Source organism: Lathamus discolor, chromosome 1, assembly GCF_037157495.1.
Source record: "Lathamus discolor isolate bLatDis1 chromosome 1, bLatDis1.hap1, whole genome shotgun sequence".
NCBI lineage: Eukaryota > Metazoa > Chordata > Aves > Psittaciformes > Psittacidae > Lathamus > Lathamus discolor.
In genome coordinates this window covers 94,045,847-94,071,662 of record NC_088884.1, presented here as the reverse complement: position 1 = coordinate 94,071,662, position 25,816 = coordinate 94,045,847, and the positions used below count along the sequence as shown (strand labels likewise).

Sequence of the window (25,816 nt, the reverse complement as noted above, 5' to 3'; positions counted from 1 at the left end):
CCCCCAGCCCTGGGCAGCCCAAAGGCAACCTTCCTTGGGTAAACCTCTGCACAGCTCCAGGTCGCAGTGTCCCAGTGTCACTGGGCAATACTTCTTGGCCACTGGTGTAACGTAAATGCCTCTGACAGCGTTTAGGTAGCCATGGCGCTAAAATCCCCGTGGTTGCCTACCAAATGTTGCAGGGGAACCACAAAAAGTGCCTGAACAATAGCGCAGCCTGCCATTATTCACCCCTCTTCTACCTCAGACTGCTTCCTCTGGAGCAAGCCTGGGGTGTACAAGAACAGGGCAGTTTGCTTCAACGTGTCAAGCCAGGGACTCAAAACACATTACAATTTCATTATTTATGCCATCCAGGCTTCTTCAGGCTCTCTGTCCACCCTCTTCAGGTACGTGGCAAAGGGGTTCAGGTACTCAATCCAGAGATAACCACCATGGTCATTAACAAATATTTTAACCAGTATTTCTGCCCTCCTCACTCAAAAGCCTGACCCTTTTTATAAGCAACATGTCAAAATGGCTTCTGGTATTTCAACACAAATGTTTGGTTTGTGAGCAACTTTTAACACAGCTAGCTAGGGCAAGCAGTCAGCTAAGAAAGGACCCACCCCCAAAGTGAGGATATGGGCAAACTACTGAGGTTAAAAAAAAACACGATTTTTTCTTACAAACGTTGGTCAGTCCTTCACCCTGAACCACCTCACCTTGTGTGAGTGTGGTTAAAAACTCCACATCCTCCCACTGAAGCACAAACAGAGGGTGTGCAGTGCCTCACAAAAGATGTCTGGCAGCCCACCTGACCCCAGATGACAGATACCTGTTATGTTTTGGGGGTTTGGGGATTGTCCTCAGGGAATCCCCACCTCCCATTCCCAAACCAGGAACAATGCTCTTAATTTTGAGGTTTGTCTTGATCAGTTTATATGTTCCAGGGGAAAGACAGCACCCAGAATGCTTCAAAATACAATGTATTTGTATCAAACAAGGACCACACATTCCACTGTAGCCTTAGCCACATCCAAGTGCTTCGTCTTTATGGCAAAAATTACAATCCCAGGGTGTAAATTCACGTGAAGATCTACCTCTGTTTAGGTAATAAAAAGACAGCTGGATTTCGGATAAGGGACGGGACAGGCAGGACAACCCACAGAGATTCCCTCATGCCCCAAAGGGATTCTGCGAGGCCTGGCAGCCCCAGAAAGCTGCAAGCAGGACAGAGGAGAACACGCAAAAATCCCACACACAGCATTAAGTTTCTGTGTGGCTCCTAAGGGGTTTCAGCTATAATGCCTTATGTGGCAAATGACAGTCATCTGCTTGTCTCATGTTTTTAAATGCTGAAACTGCATTTTCTACTTTTCTGGCTCTGTCCTTAAGACCAAGTCAGAATGCCAGGTCAGTGCATTTCTAAACAAATTAAAATTACATGACTGGTTTTAGGACACTTTTAAAATCAAGTGTTTCAACTAGGCAGCGAAGGCGTAATTAAAAAGCATTTCATGACGTTTGCAGTTTTCCTTTCGGCTGTATTAGTAAAAGCAGGCATGAAATGGGTCTTGGCGTACTTTTTAACAGAAGCTGTCATACTAAGTTGGCTACGTAAATCTAACTCAAAAAAAACCCCAAAATCTATGATTTCTCTGGCACATTCATGTTGGAACATGAATAACCTCTGTTCTCTGTTCCCACCCATATGCTTCCTTCTACCCACAGAATGTTTTATTTTAGTAGCAAGTTAAAATTAAATGTCTGTTGCTGCATCAGTCAGTAGGAAATACTTGGCCTGGGCAACTATCAGAAGGAAGGGTTAAATAATGTGGACATTTTCTGTCTGACATTAATATTGGTCTCTTCGGGATGGATCATGGTCACACAGAGTGCTTGCTTCGGACACTGCTGATAGAAGGGACACGCAGCATGCTGCCGACTTACGTAAAACCACTTGGTTGCTCCAGTGAAGGCACTGTGAATGCACCCGTGGCCTCACGTCTGTCACTTTGGTTTATCCATTACACTAGAGCTTAAAGAGAATTACTCCGAAAGGGCCCTCCAGCTGACAAAGTGCTTTGGTCTTGAAGTTTCCAGCTTTTGCAGCACATCTTGGTAAGCACAGAACATTCCAGCTGAAAAAAAGTTCAAAAATTAAGGTCACAAAACTTAATACGTATGCTACCAGGAGTAAAAAAAAAACCAACAAAACCAAAACAAAACCAACAACAAAAAAAGAAGCAAAAATATTTACAAAATGTAAATAATACAGTTTCTAATTACTAAACTCTCTAAATATTCTCTCCACATTCTAGATAAACCAATAGCATCCATCAATATCTTAATTCAATACTTGTGTGTGCATTAAAGGATTTGATTTATGACCAAGTGAAACATTTAAGTATTAATATCATGTCAAATTTCTGGTACGTACTTGTAATTATTCTCTACAAAAACTGAAGAGCATGAAGAAAGTACAGGAACTATGAGGTTATTATACAGTGGTCCTGAGTCACTGTAGTCCTGGAGGAGGGATGGAACAACTCAGCAGCCCTGTGATTGCTGGACTGTAGAAAGAGTAACAAATTTGTCCTCTGCTACCTTCACAGCTCTTACAGTGCTCAGATGTTATCATTCCTGCTACAATTTTCATACACTTTAGGAATAACGTCTCAGAAATATATTATTGGTGTAGGACCTGCTCCACAAATCTCTGCAGTGTTTATAGTGCAGACAAATTCTGCTCTCCTTTCTGTTTCCCAGAGTTGGTGGGCTCACTGAAGCTAAGCATGCTATCTCCTGCTGAATGCTGAGCTAGCCGCAGATGAGCAGTTGTGTAACAAGCTCATCTTTCAGAGAAAATGATGGAAGGCTCATTGCTCAAGTGGCTTAAAGCTAAATGAGCAATTTTGGAAACACTATAACAAAAAATACTACAACAAAAAATACTAAGTTAATTTTTCTTGATGACAGATTAAACAAAGTGATAAGTAATGTTTCCCAATATAAGATCAGTAATTGCTTTCGTATCAACTCAGAAGCTTTTTCTTTTTCCTCTGATCAAACTAAAGCACAGCCAGTATTAAATTATATTTAACAATAACCAGTTTAACACTAGGTGTTGAATAAGGCATCTTCCAAGGCAGATAAATCCAGCTTCCTGCTCAGCAGCAGAATGGAGGGACATCTCCTGAGGTTTTTTATTTCTACTTATATTAACAAATTGACTCTCATAAGTAGACTTCATTTAATACCAGTTCTGTCCAGAAAATAAATGCAAATTCTATTGTCCCTGGATGATTTTTTAATTTACTTTTTCCCCTGATCATAGGTGCAGAGACTTTGATCCCTCATATTTGCTAAGGAAGCTCTGAGATTTCTGGAAAACTTCAGTGCAGATGCCCAACAAAATGCTGCTCTCTAAAGGTAAATTCACACACACTGACAAGCTGCAAGACGAACAGCAGTGGGATATATTTTACTGTACTTGGGAAGCAAATCTATTGAATGAAAAATGGGTGGAAGAAAGCATCTCTTAAAGGGACTCTTCCTTGCACCCTGCTTTGTTCACGAGAGGAATGCGCATAACATTCCCTCAGTCCATAAGACTCAGGGATCTGTTTGTTAAACTTACAGTGTGAAAGCCAATCTAGATAAAGTGCTCAAGATGAATTCCTATAGTTATCTCAATTTTTGCTCTACAAGATTTGCTTGCTTATTTAAAGAAGGTTTTGAAGAGAAATCTGACATGTAGACTATGAAAAACTGGAATGTGAACTGCTTGAGCACTGAGGTCAACATTCCTTTGAAAATGTGTATAATAACCATTTACCTTGAAAATTCATGAGTTCAGAGTGCTCAAGAGAGTGTGCTGTTTTCAAGGTAATAGTCTGTCATATGGAACTTTGTTACAACCAATAGTTTATAAAAGCTAAAGCCAGCAACAACAAGGTAACAAAATAGCTTGTTAACATTTTCAAAACCTTGATAAGAAAGAAACATTCCAGGCTTCCCATAAATTAATGGACTGGCACTACTACAGGCTGGAAGACTTCTCCTCAAAAACACAAGACTGTATTTTGAGTCTGCAGTGGCTTAAGATGATAACTCTCTCTTGGTGATCCCAAGATAAGAACGACAGAAGAGGAAAATCTTCCCTGTCATGACTGTCACCTGCCTAAATACCCTGGATCTGGGCTTCCATATTCTGCCTTGGTTTCCTCCACTGTTGTTTTGGTGTGGGTTTTCTGGGGGTTGTCTTTTCTCTTCCTGCTTATTTTGCTTCATCCTAAATATTCTTCCGGGTTCAGCATGGCCTACCTTCCCTGGTAAGCTGGTGCTGGCTCTTCCCTCCTCATCCCTCTTCAGTGCAGCAGTAACAGGACTGTGTTTCCAGATCATCTGGAAGGCATGTATTTCTCACAAACAGGTTTAGCCAGTACTGCCTCACAGACTGCTAAGCTAGGATGGGAGCAATGGGTAGAAAATCAATTCTCTTAAAGTCTGCAGGGAAGGGGTGCAAAAGGGTTGTCGTGGTTAAGTCTGACTTGAAACTTTACATTGCAAAAATACCGTGGATTTGTTTTTTTCCCTTCGTGTTTGGCTTTACAAAGATGCATTTATATAAAACAATGTTAGTGGTGACAGGTACTCTACATGAGCATAAGCCAGTAGTAATTTGTGAATCCCTCAACCACCTTTCTCTATTCAACCGTGCAGGCAGGGAGCACCCCACTGAACGCCCTCCGCCGCACACCGCAGGGCAGGAGACTACCCCACCGCCTCCCCCCGGGCTGGGGGCACGGCTTCGCTCCCTCCTTTCACGCCTGAAGCCCTCCGAGTCGGGCAACTGCAGCCGCCGCGGCCTGCCCAGACGGGTGAGTGGCCGCCGCCGGCACGGGTAGCGGCAGGACACGACCCCCCTCAACCCACTAGGAAGCGGGGAGAGGCGATAAAGCAACCATCCCCACCACAAGGCCCCCGCTCCGCCCGGCGCCTCCTGGGAAGGGGAGGCGGAGCCCCCCAGCCCCCGCCCGTCGGCCATGGCAGCCGCCGCCGCCGCCCGCCGCGGCCTGGCTGCCCTGGTGCTGGGCCGCCGCCCGCCGCTGCTGCCCTGCTTGCTCTCGTCGCCCGCCCGCAGAGTCCCCAGCGGCGCTGCCGCTCTTGCCCTGGGGCTGGGGGCGCCGCGGGCTCCCGCTGCGCTCCGTGCTGCCGTCCGCAGTTACAGTCAGGTACGGACCACGAGGATCGGGACTAAAATGGCGGCGGCCGGGACGGAGCCGGTCGGGACGGGGCGCGGGGCGAAGCGGGGAGGACCGCGGCGTTCGCGGCAGTCGGAGTGGCCCCGCCGGGCCGGGGGTAGCCCCCGCGGCCCGGCAGTGAGGCCGCGGATAGGAGCGGCGCGCTGACTCAAACGGGAAGCGGCGGCTGCGTGCGCCGCGTGCGCCGTGTGCGCCGCTGGCTTGTCCTTTCGCCTCCCTGCCCCTTCCCTCCCACCTCACCGCCCCATTACCGTACACCAGCTAAACGGCTGCTCACAGCTGCCCGCTCCTCCTTAATTTGGGATTTGTTTCTTTTTGGTGGCAGGTTACAGATGCACCGTCCCAACAAGGTCATCTTTCAGAGGAAGAACAGGAGTCACCCAAGGCAGAAAACGACAATGTTTTTCTCATCAGGGCACAAGGATTCCCCTTCTCTTGCACTGAGGAAGATGTGCTTACCTTTTTTGATGGTATGGGACTTAATTCTCCTTTTAGCTGTTCATTGTAGTGCACTCAGTAGTTAATTAAGTTAATTGAAAAAAAAATGTGAAGATCATTAGCCAGAGAAAGAGGAGTTTTTATTGTTGCTGCCAAATTATTCATGATTTACGCATGTAAAACAATCAACTTCAAAACTCATGGCATTTTGTATTTAATTGGCAAGTCTTTCCCTTCTTAATCGATGTCTCCACAGTAAAGGCAATCCAATTTGAAGTGGTTCTTTTAAAGGCAACTGTAGTTGGCTTCACCCCTCAACTTTCTTCTTGTAAACAAGCTGGAGTGGGTTTTACGCACTAGTTTAAACTTCAGTGTTGCTTTCCAGTCCTAATTAATAGGCTTGTGCATACCCTTGCAGGACTGATCTGTCCATGCTATTTATGATGCATCCTTCCAGGGGCCAGATGCGAGTTTTTCTAGTGGTTTCATAATCTGCCTAACTAAATTAGGTCCATTTAAGGTCTTGGGGACAGGAACATAGAGCAGGCAGAACATAGCTGTAGATACTGAAAACCTATAGCATTTGTTCTTGATTTTCATGCAGATCAATTCAGTTTACCAACAATATGAGAATATATCTTATCCAGTTATACAACTGTGGAAGCTAATGGATATCACTTTCTTATCTATGATAAGCATGGTGCATTAGAGTTAAGATTAGGAGTGTTCTAACCTTTGTTTCAAGACAGTGTTTTGCACTGCTGAGGGGGGGTAGCTTTATGCAGAATATTCAGTCTTCATCTGTGATCAAAAGGCTCTGTGTCTGATGCAGTTGCGTATGTTCCTGTATCATATGTTCCTTGATTTCTAGGCTGTAGAATTCGAAATGGTGAGAACGGCATACACTTCCTCTTAAACAGGGATGGGAGACGCAGAGGGGATGCCTTGATCGAGCTGGAGTCAAAAGAAGATGTCCAGAGAGCCTTGCAAAAGCACCTGAGGTACATGGGCCCCCGCTATGTGAAAGGTGGGTTTCCAACAGCACAAGTTACATTGTAAACTCATGATAAAGTGACTAAGAACTGCTTGAATAATAAAGTGGGCTGGTGTGAGTGTGGAGAGATGCAGGATGTGAAACCGAGCAGCAAATTAGCCAACAGGGCACCATTTATACCTAAATTCCTGGGCTGGATGGGAAAAACAAAGTGGCACCATTGCAGGACCGTAGAATATAGGGTGGAGGAAGAAACAGGAAGTTTTGCAGAATGCCACCTGAGTACTGTGAGGGAAAACATGTTTTGTGCCTGTGTTCCTTGTAGTTTTTGAAGTACACGATAGTGATGTAGAGAGCTTACTACAGAATCTGCGGGATGAATCACAAGCCATTAATGATGGAGTTGTACTACTCAGAGGCCTTCCCTTCAACTCCACTGAGGATGATATCGCGTATTTTTTCTCAGGTAATGCAGCCTACTCTGTGGTATTTGGTTGTGAGGTGTTTACTTCTCCAAGTTGATGCTGTTCCTCTAAGTGAGAAAAGTAAAAGCACCCACAAGCTTGAACAGTTTAAACACTATGAGGAGTTGCTGTCCTCCTGCAGCTAGAAGTAACTAAATCTTTCTGAACAGCTTGTGGCTAGTCTAAGATCAGTACTTGCAGCACTCTTCTGAATCCAGGGGAAAGAAAAAGAGGAACCTAGATCCTGTTGTCTGCAATTGTATTAATGCCAGCAGATAATTTAGCAACATTAAGAGCAGCAAAAAATGCCTGTATTATCATTATAGTAAAAGTGAGTACAACATGGACTGTCACAGTTGTATAATCATGAGACCTAGGTCACATATGCCATGTTTACAGCAGTGTTTTTAGTTTTTTAGTATTACTGGCTTGATGGCGATTCTAAAAGTTGACTGCACCGATTCTCAACTGAGCAAGTATCGCACAGCATGTGTGCACATGGTCATGTACCACACTTGGTGTTGGAGCAATCCATGTGGTTGCTGCCTGCATTCATCTAGCAAGTATCCTTTTGAGATTTTGCGAAACAGCTGGACATTTCTGTAGGTAAACTTCTAAGTTGTAGACTAAACCAAAACCAGTTCTTCCCTCTCCACTTCCTACTCCATGTAGGCATGCACACAGAGTCATGTAGCACTAAGGTTCATAGTAACCATGATCATACCAAAAGCAGAGGCCACCGACAGAAAATTTTTCAGCTGATACCAAGTAGTTCAATATGTTTGGAGGCATATAGTAGCAGAGTGATCACAATGACTAGGGCAGCATTGTGTATTTCCATTTCTTCAGTATCTTGGAGAGACCCTTTGAGAAAAGAACAAGCTGCAGTGAGGTACACAAAATAATTCCTGAAGAAAATAAGTGTAATAGCCTAGCCCAGCATGTGCTCTGTATCATGTCAAATACAGTTACCTACTGGATTACAGGCTTCCCAAGGTGTGTTACAAAAGCACAGAAGTTGGAGTTCAGTGAATTTGAGCTCAATTTTGAAGACATGGGGAAAAAATTACCATAAGAAACTATTCCAGGAACTTTTGTGCTGTGGACGTCTCTGTTGTCTAGAAGTTGGATTCACTTGGTACTTTACTGCTATTTGAAGCCTCAAGTCATTTTATTATTGGTAGTTAAGTTAAGCTTACGTGAAAACTAGCAAACCAAGCAAATAAACTTTAGTGACTAGAAGTTTAAAAAAAGCTATGTGGGCCAGCATGAGCACTTGTTTCACAGCTATGTAACTGCGTTATTAGCGTCTCAAAAAAACTTGTTGAAGAGTAAAGAATAAAGATGCCTCCCTGAGCACAAGTTCCTGACAATGTAAATGCCTTTTCTCCCCATCCTTCTCTAGGTTTGAAAATAACTGACATAGTTTTCATTTACCGGGGAGAAAGAAGAACAGGAGAAGCTTTTGTGCAGTTTGCAGCTCCTGATATGGCAGCTAAAGCCCTGCTACGACACAGGGAGTATATGGGAAATAGGTAGGTACCTCACTGGGGTTCGTGAGGGTACAAGAGTGTGGTATGAAGCATGCTGTGTGACTTACAGCTTGCTTATTACCAGGTACAACAGGTAATCTTCAGCTACCCCATATTTATTAAGGAAGCTTCTGCCTTTATTACTCTTAAAACTAGAACTCAACTTTAGGTTCATGTTTCAGTAGAAATCATAACTAAACCTTTGTCATAGTTGCGTCAGACTGTTACTTTGTGCCTTATTTAAAAATAAATGTTTTAGGACCTCTGAAATACTCAAGTATTCAAAATACTCAGTGTTTACACTCAGATAACCCAAGTGTTACCTCTTTTGGTCATGTATTCTTTAGAACTGTGAGAAAATTGAAGAAAAGAGCCTTTTGCAGGCCTCTGTGTGCTGCAGATGTCCCTTCAGCACTTGTAGCTTAGGGGAATTTGGGGCCTCTGAGAAAATGTTCTTTCCAAGTATTCCTGAAGGCAGCCTCATCCCAACAGCAATGGTTTGATAGCATTCAGAGCTATAAGCACTAACGCGCCTGCCCGCTCACAAGTGCATGGGGATCCTGCCCCTCCTGCAGACATTTGCTTTCACCAAATTTCCACCAGATTCCTTACCTTTCTGCACTTTGGCAACCCTTGTCTCTAGTACCAGGCACAGTGAATGTCTCCATTTGGAGAGTATGTTGTATGAAGCACAGTTTACCACTTATCTGTAGCTTGAACCCATTCCCAACCTTGACTGCTGGCTAACACCATACAGTTGTTGGCCTCTATGGTGACCACATCCACCTAGGCTGTTCTTCTGCAAGAATCCATATTTAATACTTCTGTTCCAGAGCACTGAGCCCTGTGCCAAACACTTTCCAGGAGCCCCTCTTTTCTCAAGAAGTGTATACCACTTTTCCCCAGAACCACAATCATTTAGGTTGGAGAAGACTTTTAAGAACATTGATTCTGGCTGTTAACCTAAACACTGCCAAGTCCACCACTGAATCGTGTTCCTGAGCACCACATTTTTACTTCTTTTAAATACCTCCACAGCTATACTCAGAGGAAAAAAAATAAAACCTCAACAAGATTCCTTTTACCCTGCTGAATCTTCCTTAGCCACTAAGTTCTGTCTTTTAACATAATAAAAAACCTCTTAACTTTCCCACTTCCACACAACACTTAACTTCCTTTCTTCTGTTTCCCTGCTTCCTGTTCCTAGGCTGCTCTTCTGTGTGTTTGTGCCTCCCCTCCATATTAAAAGAGAACAGCTGCTCTGTACGTGTGCCCAGTAATTGAATTAACTACTGTACTTCTCTGCTCTCCACTAGAAATTAATGAATTCTCAATCTGCCATTTTTTTTGTCACGCTCAAACAAGAGCTGATGTGACTCGCCCACCCGAGCTTATACATCTCTGGTGCCAGGGGATTAGCCAAGAAATTGAGTGGTTGCCAAAACTGCTGTCAACTTGAACTTACTCATTCTTCCTGAGCTAACAATTTCATCCAGAAATGGCCTTCAGCTGCACACAGTGCTGAGCTGGGGCCTCTGTCAGCCTGCATGTGGGGTTACTTTCCTTACTCAAGGCAGGGAGGGAAGCCTCCTCACCTGGATGTCCATATTCTCCTCTTCATCATGTTATCTCTTCAATGTTGTGGAAGTCACTTCAGACTAGCGGTTAAGTTTTTTGTGCAGCCCGGCTGGTACTGTCCCCAGCTCCAAAGATGAGCACAGGCAGCTCCAAATTCAGGGGTTCTGGGACTGGCAGCTGGAAACATAAGGAACTGTGACTAAACCTATGAATAAGGATTGGTTGGTTGGGTTTTTTACCTGTTTTCCTTTCTGTGGTGTAAGTGGGTCCCTTAATGTTGCCTTACACATTGGTGGATTATACCCAGGACTTTCACATACATTACATTTTATCCCATCAATTTCAGAGCGATCTCTAAAATCTTAGAGTTCCACTGAAGCATTTAATATGACCCTGTGCATCTTCTGTGCCTGCCTGTTGCCTCATTTGGAGTTGGGTGGGCTTTTAATTAGGTGTTTGTAGAAATTGGAAAGTGCAGTTTGCAGGTATGCAGCGAGGGGAAAACAGGCTCACATAAAAGGATGCATACTACTGAAAGAAACAGAAAGCATCTTTCAGAGGAAGTAAGCCTGTGGCTGTCACTGCAAGTTGAAAAGGGCTTTCATAAACACAAATTCATCAAACCCATTGCTTGCCATACTATGTCTTTCACACCCCATACGTGAGCAGAGTTGGGATGGGGTAACATCCTGAAGGTGCTTTCTCAAAACCTTGGGTTCTCTGCAGAGGTGCAAGATGTGCCATGTAATCTTTTCCTTTGCATTGCAGATACATAGAAGTGTATGTCAGTAGGAAGCATCAAATGCAAAAGCATTTGCCTTATGACAGGCAGCCGGTGACCTACCACAGAGTGAGAAGAGAACATGAATACATTTCTGAAGAAAGGGGGTTGAGTGACATGGGCAGCTCCGATGCTGAAAGAGGAAATAGTGAGTCCTCCCCTGTTGTATGTGTTCTCTGAGGCCTGTTTCTTATCCTGATTGTCTGCTGTAAGCATGACCCCACATGTTTACAGCCTTCACGTGAGGTTGGTCATCATTGCCAGCATTTATGATGGTTTTTTTTCCTCCATTCCACAGAATTGTGCAGGGAAGGAATGGAAAGTTCAGGGCATGTTGTACAGTCTGGGAGTGTCTCATCACCACTGCACTTTGTTCATATGAAGGGTTTCCCTACCCAAGCTAGTGCCCAAGACATTATAAATGTAAGTAATAGTAAAGCTATGAATGACATTTGGTAGTCATTACCAATGGAAACCCTTGATTAATTGTCACAGATGGCCATGCCCCTGGCAGGGGGTTGGAGCTGAATGAGCTTTAAGGTCCCTTCCAGTGCAAGCTATCCTGTGCTTCCTATGATCCTATAAGTGGTATAAAATGTTCAATTTATCCATGTTGTTCTTAGTCCTCAGTGCTGCGTGGCTTCAGGCTGAATGTGTTTAAGAACTGGAGTTCACTGCGGGTTACAGACTCCAGGGTAGCAGTCTCTGTAAATGCCAGTGGATTAAAGCTTATGGGGCTGTCATAATGTCTGTCACTTTGGCTCGAGTAGCCATTTATAATCTTACCTATGTTTCAGAGTAGCTGATTGTACAAAAATGAATTTCAGAATTATTTTATTCTCAGTTCTATAGATTTTAATAGCAAAGCAGTGTCTCAGAGTGAATGTACTTTATGACATTGTGTCTGCAGAACGTGTATGCTGTGTGAGGAGTTCTGTTTCATAGAATCATAGAATCACAGAATAGTTAGTATTGGAAAGTACCTTAAGATCATCTAGTTCCAACGCCCCTGCCATGGGCAGGGACACCTCACACTAAACCATCCCACCCAAGGCTTCAACCTGGCCTTGGAACAGTGCCAGGCAAGCATTACTCTGCCAGGAGCTTACAGAGGGTGGGACAGGTGATTTGGGTGTGCCCCAGCTTCACCTGGATGGAGAAGGGGAGGCCTTCTGCTGCTCGAGAGCTCAGACTGCCCCACAGCCAGACAGGCTTTATAAGTAGAAACAGCTTTTTTCTTTTTTTTTTTTTTTAATGGGGCATGTTCTTCTTCCCTTTCTTCCTTTCTCCTTTTCAGTTTTTTGCTCCGCTGAAGCCCACAAGAATCCTGATAGAATACAACTCCCATGGAGATGCCACAGGAGAAGCGGACGTGCATTTCGAGAGCCATGAGGATGCAGTGGCTGCGATGGCCAAGGAGGGGTCCCAGCTGCGTAAGTGAAGACAAGGGGATCTTACAGACCCTTGGGTAATTTGGCACATGGGCGCAACTTGTCAAGCTGCTGTTAACTGCCCTTGTAAAGGGATCATCTTAAATGTAGATTTCCAAATTACCCTATAATCAGACATTGGATTTGTGCAAAAATGAGAAAAAGAGAAACTGGAGAAACTTAACTCTTCAAGTCACTGAACCCAAACCGAGCTTGCCTCTCTCTTTGTTCTCCAGAGTGCAGTGCCATTGAGTTGTTCCTGAATAAACATCCGACGGCAAAAGAAAACTGTTAGTGACAGCGGCACAGTCTGAGATTGGTAAGTGCATCCTTCTCTCTTGGTCCTGTCTGTTCCATCCTTACTAACGTCTGCCTCACGTTTACTGTTTCTGATACTTTTGTTGATAGGATTTCAACCAGCTTAAAGGCTAAAATTTAGAGTGACTGAAGGGGCTCATCACAGCTAATCTGAGGTCGGGCATTGAGCCTGCACCCTACACCCAGTGAGTCCGCTTCCACAGTATAGCAGTCTCGAGGTGACAGGGCAGCAGCTCCTTCTGGGGTTACAGCCAGAGCTGGCAGCGGTTGCTGTGGTGCCCAGGCACAGTTTGGCACCACCAGCAGCTTCCCCTTGTAGCTGAGGCCTGCTGCAGGGAGTAGGAGAGCTTTGTTTCCCTCCTCCCTTTAAAAGTCTGCTAGCATGATTGATGTAAGGTTCTGATGGGGTTGTATTCCCTGATGTGGAAGAGGAAACGTGGCTAAACCTTTTCCATGGATTTAATAGCAGTCAGTCTTTAGGCTGGGGGGATGTTGCTTACAATTACAATGGAATCTGACACAGTAACAGTCTTCAGGTTATTTCTTAATGTTTTAATCCACCCACTCTTGACAAGTACCCTTGCTTGTGGTGCCAAACCTGTTCTCAGTGCAAAGGGCGTGCAGTGCTTTTCATGATGTTAACCACGGGCTGATGGGGGTAGTGTCCTGCAGCAGGACAGTTCTTTCTTTCTTTGTTGCACAGGAACAGTGTCTCTTGCCATTTACAGAAGAAAACTTGCAAGCTGTGTTGGGTGAATGAGGGACATGACCCTTCCATGGAGGAGGTTGCATTGTGGCCTGGCAGTTCTTGCTGCCAGAACAGCGTCTGGTCACGCTCCTTCCTCAAAACACACCAGCCCTCCCCATGGCAGAAGGGTTTCCCAGCTCCACTACTGTGAGACTGTTTGTTCCAGGAAAGAAGCTTTCCTGTGTCCTTAAGGAAGGCCCTGGCTGACTTGTAATGCTTCCTTCAGTTCCCTTGGGAAAGGTGGGGTGCCGGTTGCTGCTCCCCACTGCAGCAGGGAGGCCTGGCACCCCCCAGTGCCCCACCACCCCTGCAACTCTGGATTGCTGTTACGCCAGGGAGCAGCTCTTGCTGGGGATTCAAGGCATGTGCCTGGCTGTGCCCTCCATCCCAGCCAGGCCTACTGGCACCAGCACAGCCAGAATCATTTCTGACCCCCAAGCTGGGATCCAGCAGCAGTGGAATTTAACACTTCCAGCCCCATGTGTGTGTACTGCCACCCCCCATGGACACATCTCCCTGTTAGAGCTGTTTGTGGAATGCCAAAGTCTACTATTCTGTTATTGGAGGCAATAATTCAGAATAAAATGCAGTGGGGCATTTGAAAAAACAAAAGCAATAAGCCACAGCAAGGCAGTGATTTTTCTTCTTCTCTTTTTAGGCCAAGCGAACATTCCGGAGATACAAGCATAAAGATGGAGGACAAGTGTCACTGCGCACTAACAACGATAAACTGTATAAAATCTAGGTTAGCGTGGGGTAAAAGCATGTAATAAATTGTATTGCCATACTGTGGACAGATTGTATGCTGAAAAGCAGAAGCAGCTGCACAGGAGGGATGGCAGACGCTGCAGGATGGAGCCCTTCTAGTCTCCAGCTGCATTATGGTGTATAAAGGATTAATAAACCACCAGTATCCACAGTTAACAAACCAGTGCGATTTCAGATCCTCACAGGTCAGTGGTTGTGGAGCAGGACAGCCAACGCCTCATTCCTCCTATGTGTAATCAAGGCGCAAAAGGGTATGGAAAGACCACTCGGGACGCGGGATATAGATGATCAAGTTTTTATTATTGTGTGGAACAAAATGAACATCGGAAAAACTGCCCTCTGCTCCCCCAGGCTTGACAGCCAGTGTCAGCCAACGCTCCAGCATTACAGGCTGTACCTGAGCAAACACACCCTGAACATCTGCAGCATCCACTGCGTCCCAGCAGAGACGTTCACTGAAGCTGAGATACAAGGGAAGAGGCAAGTGCTGACATGGAGCAATCTCTCGCTCTAACCTTCGCCTGTTTCCATGCTAGCTGCCAGAGCTGGGCTCTGAAGGGTTTCAATCACCTTCCTGCTTGTGTGTAGGGATCTTGTGTGACTTCAGGGGACCTACTCACAAGCTGTCCTCTTTTTCACACCAACAGTAGTCACAGCCTTCACCTTGAGCAAGCACAGTGGCAGCCGCTCCAGCTGGAATGGTCAAAAGCTGGGTACAGGGCACACAACCCTTGGGAGCTGCAGTATGCTGGTCATACCAGCATTAAAAGTGATTGACAGGGAGGGCCCAGGTTCTAGTTTAACCCCCTCACACGGAAATAGTGTGGGTCTCACTTTCTCCATGGGGGTGAGTCACACTGGGTTTGGGTGCAGGAATTTGACATCTTTTCAACATGTACAGCACATACACAAAACTGTAACACTGCACTCGGTGTCCTCCCCGTCCATCTCTGGTGTATCACCCCCCCGAAGGAGGGTGCCCACACTCAAATTCTAGGCTTTTTGTATTTCAACACTGTTTACAACTACTAATCTACTGTAAGGGACAGCAGCAAGGAAATGGATCTGGTAACTAACTGCCACGAGGGGGGGAAAAGAGCAGAAAAAGAAAAACTACATGAAGTTTCCCCCTTGTGAAGGGCAATTAAGAGGAGTTGGAGAACTTGTGTGGCTCAACACACCAAGGCCTGTAGGGATCTAGAAGAGTAATTCATGGTCTAAAGTAGCACCAGCCACAAAATCTCAGCTCTGACACACTTTTTAATGCAGTCCCAGCCAAGCTACTGAATAGAAAATCCCCTCTGAGGAATTAAACCACTACCCCCTAATAATATTTGTACAAACCCAAATGCATTTGTTGTTACACAAATACGTCAGTTTTCTATGGACTACAAAACATTCTATGGTCTTCAAGACTGATGGAGGCTTGCAATACAAACCCAACACAACTATGACCTGCTGTGTGTTTGTGAGGAAGCCACCACCACTTTTTGGAGTAACGAGAAATTCCATGAGATGACAGCAACAAAGAATGATGTAGCATAAACTGTGAAACCTCTTCAAACTGTGTTTCAAACTACCACTTCTAGTAGGTGCAAAGCATTCTGATTTCATCTTGCCTTCATTCTGATCTAGCAGAAACACCAGGTTTTCCATGGTGACTCTTTCATGTGTGCAAGGGAATGAGGTGAAGTGGCCCTAAACCACTTTCTGTGTCTAAATACTTGGGACTCCAATTCCTCTGTTACCACACCAAGGTGGGAGGTACACTTACACCCTTGTGTAGTCACAAAGTCACAGTGAGGGTCTCGAAGAGGGAGGTCAGAGATGCCATAAGGCACGCACATGCCAGATCAGTGCAGGCCATCAGTTCTCATACTGTGCATCCATCAAAACCACCAACACCCCCACCCCTTACAATACAGAAGGGGAATTTTCACAGTTTTGATTGTTTTCGGTACAGATTTGCATACCAAGCCCACAGCCAGAAGGCTGAGCCAAAGAAATGAAGCTAGGAAGCGATTACTGGCCTCACCCACCTCCTGACGCCTGGCACTGATGTAGCAGGTAGAGCCAGATTGTCAAAGGCAACCAGGAAAGGAGAAATGGGATTTCAAGTGCAACCAGACATGAGGATTAAAAAAGCTCCTGTTCCGCTTTCAGTGAGCCTCTGCTTCACAGCAGCATGCTTTCACACCACACGCTTCAGGATGAGAACGTTCTCAACTTGCACACACACAGCTCTGGTTTGTTTGGTTTTTTTTTTGGGGGGGTGGGGTGGGGGGGTTGTTGTCACTGTGTCCTGAGGCTGCTCAGGCACATCCTGGGCTACTTCCCATGACATTCCCAAAGCAGTTCTCCAGCACAAGCTCAGGCCTCAGAGCAGGCAGATTTTTGTACAGGGAAGGCTCAGACCGGTTTTTGTCACAAGAGACTGTAAACACCATGAAGCTGCTTCCCCTCTGACGTCCAAAGAACACAGGCAAGCGTCTTCTCTTCACATTCCCCTTGAACAACCCCAGAAACCATCATCAGCTACAACCATTTCTTGTCACCTCTTTCTGCAAGCCCATCCCCTACAAGGGACTGGTTGAGTACTGTTGGATGAGCTGCTTGTGGCAGGGATTGCAGACACGCTCGGGGTTGATACTAGATGGGAGGGGCAGCTCATTCACTGAGCAGGCTTCACAGAAGAGGCCACCACAGTTCTTGCAGATGTTCTGGGAGGCAGGAAGAGAACAGAGGTATTAGAGATTCTCAAGACATAACCAACAAAAAAACTTACATTTCCTCTCGTGAATATTCAGTCAACCCAAATCTTCTGCTGGGTTAGAGAAACGCTTCACAGCTCCACCGTGGAGTGGAGCACTCCCACTGAACACCCTTTTTGGTAACTCTTGTAATCCCTCTAGATCCGCACTAAAGCAGTGAGGAAAGCAAGAGGGGCTTAGCCACAAAAAGAAAGAATAAAAACAAGGAAAAGGCTGGAGAAATTAGAACTGTACCACTGCCTATTCTCACTTCCCATTGGTCCCTGAAGACCCCACTTAGCTGAAAAGGGAAGAAGGAAAAACAAACCACTGAACACCACGCAGAGTGAGGAGCCCTCAACCAAGCACTGTTCAACAAGTTTACATTAAGTGTAAAGTGGAGCTCAGAACAGGGCTCGCTTCCTTGTCCCAGGTCACCAGCAGGAAATCTGCACTACTGAAATGAAAATCGGAGGAAACACAGTGTCACCATACAACAGGGACGGTGAGTCCTTGAAGTTACCTTTCTTTTACTCCGGCTGCTTTCCTCCCGGCAGAGCTGGCAGATCTCAGTGTTTGCAGGTCCTGAGAGCTGCTCCTAAACCCCAAGTAAAAACCAAGACGTTCTGCTTTATGTGCTACTTTACACAGCGCCTGTGTTAAAGCTCTGTGGCTGATCCACATTGTACAACAAGCAGGAAGGTTTCATGTGCTCATGTGTTTAACCCCCTCTATTCACAGCACATCATGCATTGGCAGAATCATCTACAGCCACACTGGCTACACCACAGGGCAGACAGAGAATCACAGCACAGCTGTGGGAAACAAGGACCATGCAGCTCCATTTTCAGGCCAGTGTCAGGGTGCTGGCCCAGCATCAAGGTGGGAAATCAACACCTTTTTCATTGAGAACAAGAGCTGACACGTGCAGCAGTGTTTTTCCTACCAGGGAAAAATTGCTTCTACAGACTCTACAGCCAAATCCTCACCAAGGCAAAACCCAAAGGGCAAACTTTGGGGTATTTGGGCAGGGAAGATGCTGAAGTCACCCAGGAGCTCCCTCAGAACCCTTGTCCTTTCAGTATTTCAGTGCAAGGGAAAGAATCACCAACCTGCTCTTCCTGCATGCTGCTCAGTAACCTGCAAGAGAAGAACATCATCACCTGGAGCTGGTACTTCACTCATTGCATCATTTCAGAAAAACATCTGGACCATCAGAGAATTCCTCATCCTTTGTTTACATCCTACCCACACAGAGCTTTGGGTTTGTCTCTTCAAAACCACGCTGCCATGGCTGCTTGAAGAAGAGATGAGGCCTTTATAAGCTTTGTCAAACAGCAAAGCAGAGCGGCAGGACATGACTGCTGCTGTTTAGGCATCCAGCACACCTGGCTAAATTGGAAGAGCAGGAGAAAAACTAGTCAAATACCTTCAGAAAAGGAGCAGTGCATAGAAAAGACTGTTTCGATAGTATAAACACAGTTTAAACCTAGCTTTCAACTTGTTGCTGCAAAATGTTTGAGCCTCTCCAGCTGCTGCAAACAGGCAGTGATAATGGATTTGGATCCAGGTACAGCTAAGAATCATGCTACCTGAACTTGATCTTCATGCAACCATCTTCTTGAAACATCATTTCAATTCTCTTTCCAGCAGCTTCTCTTCTGGTCCAGAAGCCACAGCTTATTACCTACAAACATCACTGATACACCAACCCTTCTCCCTTCCCTCACCAACAGAAAGGCTTACAAAAGGCTCATTGAGTGAGAACAACTGATCAAGAGCAGGTTTATAGACACAAATTGAAAGGGAACTGGGAGAGAGACAGAGTTTTTCAGATCCAGAAGGGCTGAGGGCAAGCGCTAGAACCTCCTCCTTCCCTTTGAGTGCTATGAAAAAGCAGCAGAGACCTCAACAAAGGGCATGAGGTTGAAAATCTTTTTAAGAAAGGGGAGCCGCAGTATTACAAACTTCTGATTAGCACAGAAATCAGTGAAGGGGAAGCAGGACTTAAAAAAGGAGAAGGCAAAAAGATTTCCTTTCTTTCATACTTGTGTGTCAGGACACTGTTCTCTCTTAGCGACTGCTTCAGTTTAGCATTTTCTTCCTGGATTTTGAGCTTCCCATCCTGCCAAAAGGAAACATTTACCCATCAGTTGAACTGTGTGATGACTCCAGTTTCACCTCTGCCATACTGCAAAGGGAGACTTTACCTTGCTATTTTGGGAATACTGATCTGCCCCTCCTTGGCACAGAGGTGTCTTTGGACACTACGAGAAAGCACATACACATCCATCCACCCTACAAGCTTTACTTTCTTTTGCTGTAACCAAAGAACTGACTTCACATTTTAGAGATGGACTCTTCAATAGGTCCATTGACCTCCTTTTGCTAGGAGGTACAAGAAACTTCACAATCACTATTGTCTATGTTAACAGCAGAGACAGAAGAGGCAGATGGGCTGATAAGGTTTTCTAAAGACATTTCCACTGCATCAAGCACCGCTTACAAGTTTTGTGGCAATAGAGGCATCTATTCTGCAGTCACTTTTTTGCACCTTGGCTCACTGAAGCAGCCCAGGGGAGCCCAGTGAAGGCAACTCTCAAGGGCAGCAGCACACATGGGAATTGCTGATACAGTCTCTGTTACTACTTTGCAGTTCTCATAGTTACAAGTTTTGCTCTCCAGAACAACTGTTTCACTGCCGGTCCACAGCAGAAAAGCCTGGTTTGCTCTGCAAAAAAAAAGCTGCAGGGCGGATTTTATCTTTCAAAGGCAAACTTCCTACTAAAAAGGGAGTTTCACTTGGGAACTATGAGGTCTGCTCTCGAGATGAACACTGCCCTTTGTTTTAAAACCACCAAATTCACTAATGGGCAGCACTAAATGACCACTGAAAGTGATTTGCAATGCCCTTGAGAGAACTTTGCCTTCTAAATTTTTCTATCAATTCCTTTTCAGAGAATTCCCCTTCTAATACAAAAATAAAAGCAAGGAAACTTGCTTTTCGTCAGATGTAAGGTGTACAGCATCTCTCCTGCTGTATTACCCTTGGTTTTATTCATCTAGTGAAGACAAACCACAATCACTGCCAAAACTTTGCCAGGTACCCAGCCTGGAAGAGGAAACCAGTGTCCTTGCAGTTTTTTTGCTGAGGCTCAACTCAGGAACAGCCTATTTAGTGTGTGTAAACAAATGTTCCAAAGCTCCCTTTGTTGCAGTATATTAATATTACATACTTATTGCCCAACAAAGCTCAGGAACAGCAAATGAGCATAATGGAACTCTACGTCAAACACAAGCCAAGAATACAAGTTGTCTTACCTGCCTGAGCCAAGACTTTGTGCCTTTTTTGTTTTCTTGGCTGCTTTGGTGACTGTGTGACCATCTGTCCCTTTCCCGCTTCAGTTCTAGTTCCAGGTGGCTCCTAGAATATCAAGGTGGAATTGTGAATAAAGGCTATGGTTTTCTAACACTTGACATTGAAACATAATGAACAATTTAACCCTCTCTTCACATTAAGGCAACTGAACCTCAACTCAGGAGCTGAAAACTGCCTCTGAATAACAACTTGTCTCATAGTGTGTTAAGCCATAATATGTCAGGATGGATAATCTAGATGTTCGTCATCTAATTCCAGTTTTGAGGGAAATAAACCTCCTGACTATGTCTGGAAGTCCTGAAACAATACTTACTTCTTCATCTGTTACAGAACTCTCAATATGCACCTTTTACAAAAAGACATTCTTCAGCACATCAACTGCTACAGGACAGCCCCTGAAACCAAAGCCAACATCTTTAACCATTTCCCAAAGCTATCCACATGGGATTGATGGACTCTTACCCCCTGAGAGCTGTGGCAATTCTTCTGACACCTCACCTGAAAGTGGAGCTTGGTCCTCATGGAACAACTGCAGGCTCCTCACCAGAAGTGCTCTGCAGCCTCTGGTCTAGCCTAGCCTGTACTAAGGAATGACACATGCTGCTTCAAGACTGCCAAGCAGCCTAGACTTTGGTGTCAGTCCCATGCACCATGTGCAGCAGTGCATCAAGCCAGAGGGAAGAAAAATGTGGCTGAGTGCAGCACATTCCTATCTGGGAAAACAACTCATCAGTGGTCAAGGACATCTGAGGTCCCTGACACAGCCTGAAGGAGGCTCAAGAAGAGCCTCTAAATCTAAATCTAAATCTAAACTCTAAATCTAGCTGTGGATCATAGAATCACAGATTGGTTTGGGTTAGAAGGGACCTTAAAGCTCATTCAGTTTCAACTTCCTGCCACAGACAGGGACAGCTTCCACTAGACCAGGCTGCTCCAAGCCCTGTCCAACCTGGCCTTGAATGCTGCCAGATCACAGAGGAGCCTTCACTCTGGGCCACCAGAAAGCTCACTACCTCCATGACTGCAGCCTGCCTGTGTGCAACACCAACAAAGCTCTCTGAGCACATAGACCATAAGGGACCAAAGCACTAGAAATGCTGTTTTCTGAAATCATTCAAAGTGAAACACAGTAGCTGCTGTAGGGAATGACCCCTGCTCTGAAATCAGAGCCTAGAAACTGAGTATCTGCTGGTAAAAGTAGCAGCAAGACTTGTACTATAAAAGGTTCAGAATCCTCTTTGATATTTAAACCAGCATTATCCATTATTACCCTTGTTCATCTCCATACCACTCCGACAGTTACTGAAATAACTTGTTATGACTACAGCTGCATTAATTCCATAGCCCAACTGAAGTGAGTTAATCTGGTGGAGACTTAGACCCAGAAATGAATACTTAGCCATGTTGACACTTAAACCAACTGAGGAAGTTCTGGTTTATAACTTGATTTACAGCCAACACTACCACAAAAAGGCCCATCTCCTCTTAAAGGAATGTAATTCAAGTGAGACTGCCCACATCCCACTGCAGCACCCTCAGGCAACTCCCTGCTGTAGAACCTCAGCTAAACAAAGCAGTACAGCCTCCTGGTAAAGAAGGCTCAATCGTTTCCATACTTTCATTGCCTTTTAGCTTGAGAAAAAGTCCAGCTGATGTAAAAACAGGATCGGTTTGCATATGCAGAGAAGATGCCTTCCCCCTTTATAACCAAGAACACTGCTAAGCTCACCTACACACACCCAGGACCTCACACACATTTGTGATAAAAGTCATTTGCTAGTTTTCTGGGGAGCCTCTGTAACTTTTTGAAAAAGGAAACAAAAAGCTGTGCCAGGAGGGGAGCAGGGGATGAAAATAAAAGCACCCAGCAATGCTTTTCCACAATTCATCCCAGTAACCTTGCAACAAACCAAAGACGTGTCATGGCTGCAGAAGGAGAGACACTCTTCTATTTTAAGATAAGAGGATTTGTCTGTTTTCCCAATACTGGTAAACTGATGACACTGCAGGGGAAAATATGACCCTAAAGCTCATCCAGTTCCAAACCCCTGCCATGGGCAGGGACACCTTCCACTAGACCAGGTTGCTCCAAGCCCCATCCAACCTGGCCTTGAGCACTGCTAGGGATGGGGCAGCCACAGCTTCTCTGGGCAACCTGTGCCAGTGCCCCACCACCCTCACAGGGAAAAACTTCTTCCTGAGATCTCATCTCAATTTCCCCTCTGTCAGTTTAAAGCATTTCACCTCCTCATGGTTAACACCTGCTTGGCATCTAACACACCATGTGTTTTTCTCCACCTCAACCACCTCTCTTTGCCATCACTCTGCCTGCTTTCTACTAAGAACAGCCCAAAAAAGAGGTTGGAAAAGGGTCTCTTCACCGCTGCCTGGAGAGCTCTTCCACTTCGAGCTGGAGGCTGTTGATTTTGTCCCCAAACTCCTGCTTGAAGAGGCGGTTGTCTTGCTCGGCCAACTGACGGTCCTTCTCTGACTGTCGCAATCTGGATTTGAGCCACATGAACTTGTGATAAAAAACAAAAGCCATGGTGGGGAGGAAGACTGAGTTTAACCAACAAATAAAACACCCAGTGAAAAGGTAAAGCCAAAAAAAAAAAAAATAAAGGAATGGTAAAAACAATGGGAAGGAGGAAAATATTTTAAAGAAAAGTAAAACATAGGTGAACCAGGCAGAAGCTCTGATTTTCAATAGTTTTTATTCTATTACTACAGTTTACAGCCATTAGATGAAAAACATAAAACATCACTTTTATCCAGATTCAAAGCAAACCTCAAGTACACAGAATTTTAAGTCCAATTTGATTTTAATGTACGTTACATTTCAGCTCTACACGTGTAACTGGAACTTGCAACATAGGTTAGCTACTCTATTGAGAATTAGTGCATTTTCCTGGTCTCTTCCATGGACTGACACAAGGCATTAGTATACCAAAGCATCTCCACTCTGGGCCTGACATCAGAAAAGGCCAGATCCTTAATTCTGCCTTATTTTAGCATTATTGTGACAACAAACAAACCCAGCACAACCCCTTAATTCCACAGAAGAAATCTGGGGAAGAGCAGGGGAGTTAACTGTTCCAATCAGCTACTTGGATACCTTGATGAAAGCTTCCACCTTTAATTATTATTTTATTATTCTCCAGGTAGTTAAAATGAGTTTCTAGTAAAAGGTTATTAAAGGTTAACTTTGTATTTCCGAGCACACTACTTGGGCATAACACAGAGATTTCAAATGGGGTCTCCAAGTCTGCTTGTGTGCAGGAGTCCATTAAATAAGCCAAGTGATGGTACACGCATATGTACAGTAGGACTGGGCTGAGCCTCACTGATTTTAAACATACCTAGTGAGGATAAATAGGGCTTCTTCCTCCAGCTGTGTTTCAGTTACATCTGCCACCTAGTACCCCAAAGAGCACCATCCCACAGAAAAAAGAACTGGCATCAAAGAATTTTTACAGGAATCTCACCAGAGCAAAAAAACCCTTATTCAATACAGAAACCCCCCAAATATGATCTTCTCGAAAGCAGAAAATAAACTCAAGGAGCACTTATAGCCTAAGGCCTGTGGCAGGCCAGCATGGTGAACTTCTGTGGCCCCAGGATGAGAATTATTAGTTTCTAATAGTCCCAGCTACAGTTATTTAAAGTTTTACACTGGGGTGTTAAATTGGCAATTATTTTTCCTATCAAGAGCTGATTCCCAAGCTTTAGCTGTTCTTCCATTAGCAAATTCCATTTGTATTGAGCAAGAAAATCTCTCCAAGCAAATGAAAGAAGTGTGATAGTAAAATGGAACTCTTCCTTTTTAACCACTAGCTACTCAGAGAAGGAATGGTCAAATTACCATTTCCGCTCCCCACCACTGCATATTTTGTTCCTTTTTTCTATTTTTATTTTATGCTTTTGTTTCTTTTATACTCTAGAGTAAGAAGATCAGACTTTTTAAACATGTAACTTCCCTTCCTAGGAAGAGGAAAGACCTACCAAAACACCTCTCCTCAGCTTCCTTCGGTTGGGAAGAACCTCAATGCACATCTAGCGGGATTCATGACAGAGGTAGAAGGCAAGGCAATGCAAAGATAAGGAGGTTTCCACTGAACTTACCACTCTATCATGTTACTCTAAGACACCTAGCTACTAATTCTGGACACATGAACTTTAAAGGAATAAGGAGAAGTCCCCACCCTCCCACCAACTCACTAAGGCAAAATTGTTGCAAGCAGTCTTGTTTACAAGAGGGCTGGTCTTCACGGTGATGATCTATCGCATCTCGGACTTGGGGCTGAACCCACACAACAGAAGTGAACAGGGAACGGCTTGGGCTACGCACACAACTACTTTCAACAACTTCCAGGGATGCATTTTTTTCATCTACTGCACAAAAAGGGGAACACAGAAAACTATTTGACTTCCCAGAGCTGGCCAATCTGACAGCGGCTTGACCAACGCGCCTAGAATCTGTAATGGTTGAAGACTTGTGCTGCTGTATGCGGTACGCATCACCAGGGTGTACAGAGCCACAGATCTCCCATTCCTTATGCTTTCCTGGTGTGTTTATTGGCCAACTCATTGGTACTTTAACATGGTTTAAAGGGCAAAGTTAGGGATTTTTATACCCGATTCTAAATCTCTGAAGAAAAACTCACTGATTTTAAAAATTCAGCAAATTCCAAACCAACTTTAGGTGACAACATTTTAACAGTTGCTTTTAGCAATTTGCAAGTTCTCCCCTCCTAAAGGAGTTCTGATGTCAGAGCTGTGAGGTGACCAGACATAAAAATGTCTAATGATGCTTCTGGATCAGTTTGTTTGCTGCACTATTTAAGGTTTTTGCCTGTTTCACCAAATCCTTTTCACTGTTTAAGTAAGTCAGAATGAGGGTGATGATAAAAAAGGAAAATAAGAACAGCAAGAGAAAGAGAGCAGATAAATTAGCTGAGTAGGTGTAATAAAACATTTTAAAATACACATTTTCTACAAACGAAATGACCTTTTTATAAAGAACCACTCAAAATACAATCCCTAAAATGAGAATGTTAATTTAGTTCAACGACCTACTCATTAACTATAGTCCCAGGCACCACATGCTCCTGAGAGCTATGCTTTTCTTGGAGCTAGGGCAACAGTCAACGAAATTCCCAGAGACTGAATTTCTGAGCCTCTGGCCAAAGCTCTGCAAAGCTTGGCTTCGAGAACAGGACAAAAAGGAAAATGGAGCATTGCTTCTTCTCAAATCAATCTGATTTCTCATAAAGAGAATGCTTCAGTTGGGGGTATTACGTGGAATAACCAAGATACCTCCAAGCCTGGCTTCTGCTGCTCCTCCTTCCTCCTCCCTCTCTAATACTGTCATTAACAGTCAAGAACTT

The 25,816-nt window shown here is 44.7% G+C and overlaps 2 protein-coding genes and 1 long non-coding RNA gene across 22 annotated transcripts in view; 1 reads left to right on the top strand and 2 right to left on the bottom strand.

The window, feature by feature from the left end:
- Positions 1–955: 955 nt before the first annotated feature.
- Positions 956–5,415, bottom strand: LOC136018139 (uncharacterized). Of its 2 annotated transcripts, XR_010614264.1 has the most exons (3): positions 5,228–5,415; positions 4,309–4,449; positions 956–2,123 (listed from the first exon to the last, which is right to left on the bottom strand). It is a non-coding gene; the product is annotated as an uncharacterized LOC136018139 (long non-coding RNA). The 2 variants fall into 2 exon arrangements; XR_010614263.1 differs by having other exon boundaries at positions 4,309–5,415.
- GRSF1 (G-rich RNA sequence binding factor 1) lies at positions 5,004–14,460 on the top strand. Its single transcript, XM_065687068.1, has 10 exons — positions 5,004–5,219; positions 5,575–5,719; positions 6,559–6,714; positions 7,007–7,147; positions 8,551–8,680; positions 11,024–11,184; positions 11,335–11,459; positions 12,334–12,469; positions 12,703–12,785; positions 14,191–14,460. The coding sequence occupies exons 1-9, from the start codon at positions 5,031–5,033 to the stop codon at positions 12,759–12,761; spliced, it is 1,242 nt and encodes a 413-aa protein (XP_065543140.1). The 5' UTR covers positions 5,004–5,030; the 3' UTR covers positions 12,762–12,785; positions 14,191–14,460.
- A 119-nt stretch (positions 14,461–14,579) lies between these two features.
- RUFY3 (RUN and FYVE domain containing 3) overlaps positions 14,580–25,816 on the bottom strand; it is a 55,675-nt gene continuing 44,438 nt past the window's right edge. For 10 of the 19 annotated variants that reach the window (XM_065686989.1, XM_065686963.1, XM_065686947.1 and 7 more), the window contains 7 exons: positions 22,811–22,930; positions 20,372–20,474; positions 19,261–19,317; positions 19,099–19,175; positions 18,163–18,190; positions 17,574–17,648; positions 14,580–17,020 (listed from right to left, as the gene is read on the bottom strand). In XM_065686989.1, coding sequence (XP_065543061.1) covers positions 16,877–17,020; positions 17,574–17,648; positions 18,163–18,190; positions 19,099–19,175; positions 19,261–19,317; positions 20,372–20,474; positions 22,811–22,930 — 604 coding nt within the window. In that variant the 3' untranslated portion in view covers positions 14,580–16,876. Of the gene's footprint in view, positions 17,021–17,573; positions 19,176–19,260; positions 19,318–20,371; positions 20,475–22,810; positions 22,951–24,827; positions 25,304–25,816 lie in introns of those variants that run through there. The other 9 variants (XM_065687031.1, XM_065687040.1, XR_010614217.1 and 6 more) reach the window with 8 other exon arrangements.

Excerpts from the sequence above, each read along its gene's own strand:
- GRSF1 (XM_065687068.1), top strand. The coding sequence starts at position 5,031 with ATGGCAGCCGCCGCCGCCGCCCGCCGCGGCCTGGCTGCCCTGGTGCTG. Across the intron at positions 5,720-6,558 it reads TGTGCTTACCTTTTTTGATG|GCTGTAGAATTCGAAATGGT; the intron begins GTATGGGACTTA and ends CTTGATTTCTAG. Across the intron at positions 6,715-7,006 it reads GGGCCCCCGCTATGTGAAAG|TTTTTGAAGTACACGATAGT; the intron begins GTGGGTTTCCAA and ends TGTTCCTTGTAG.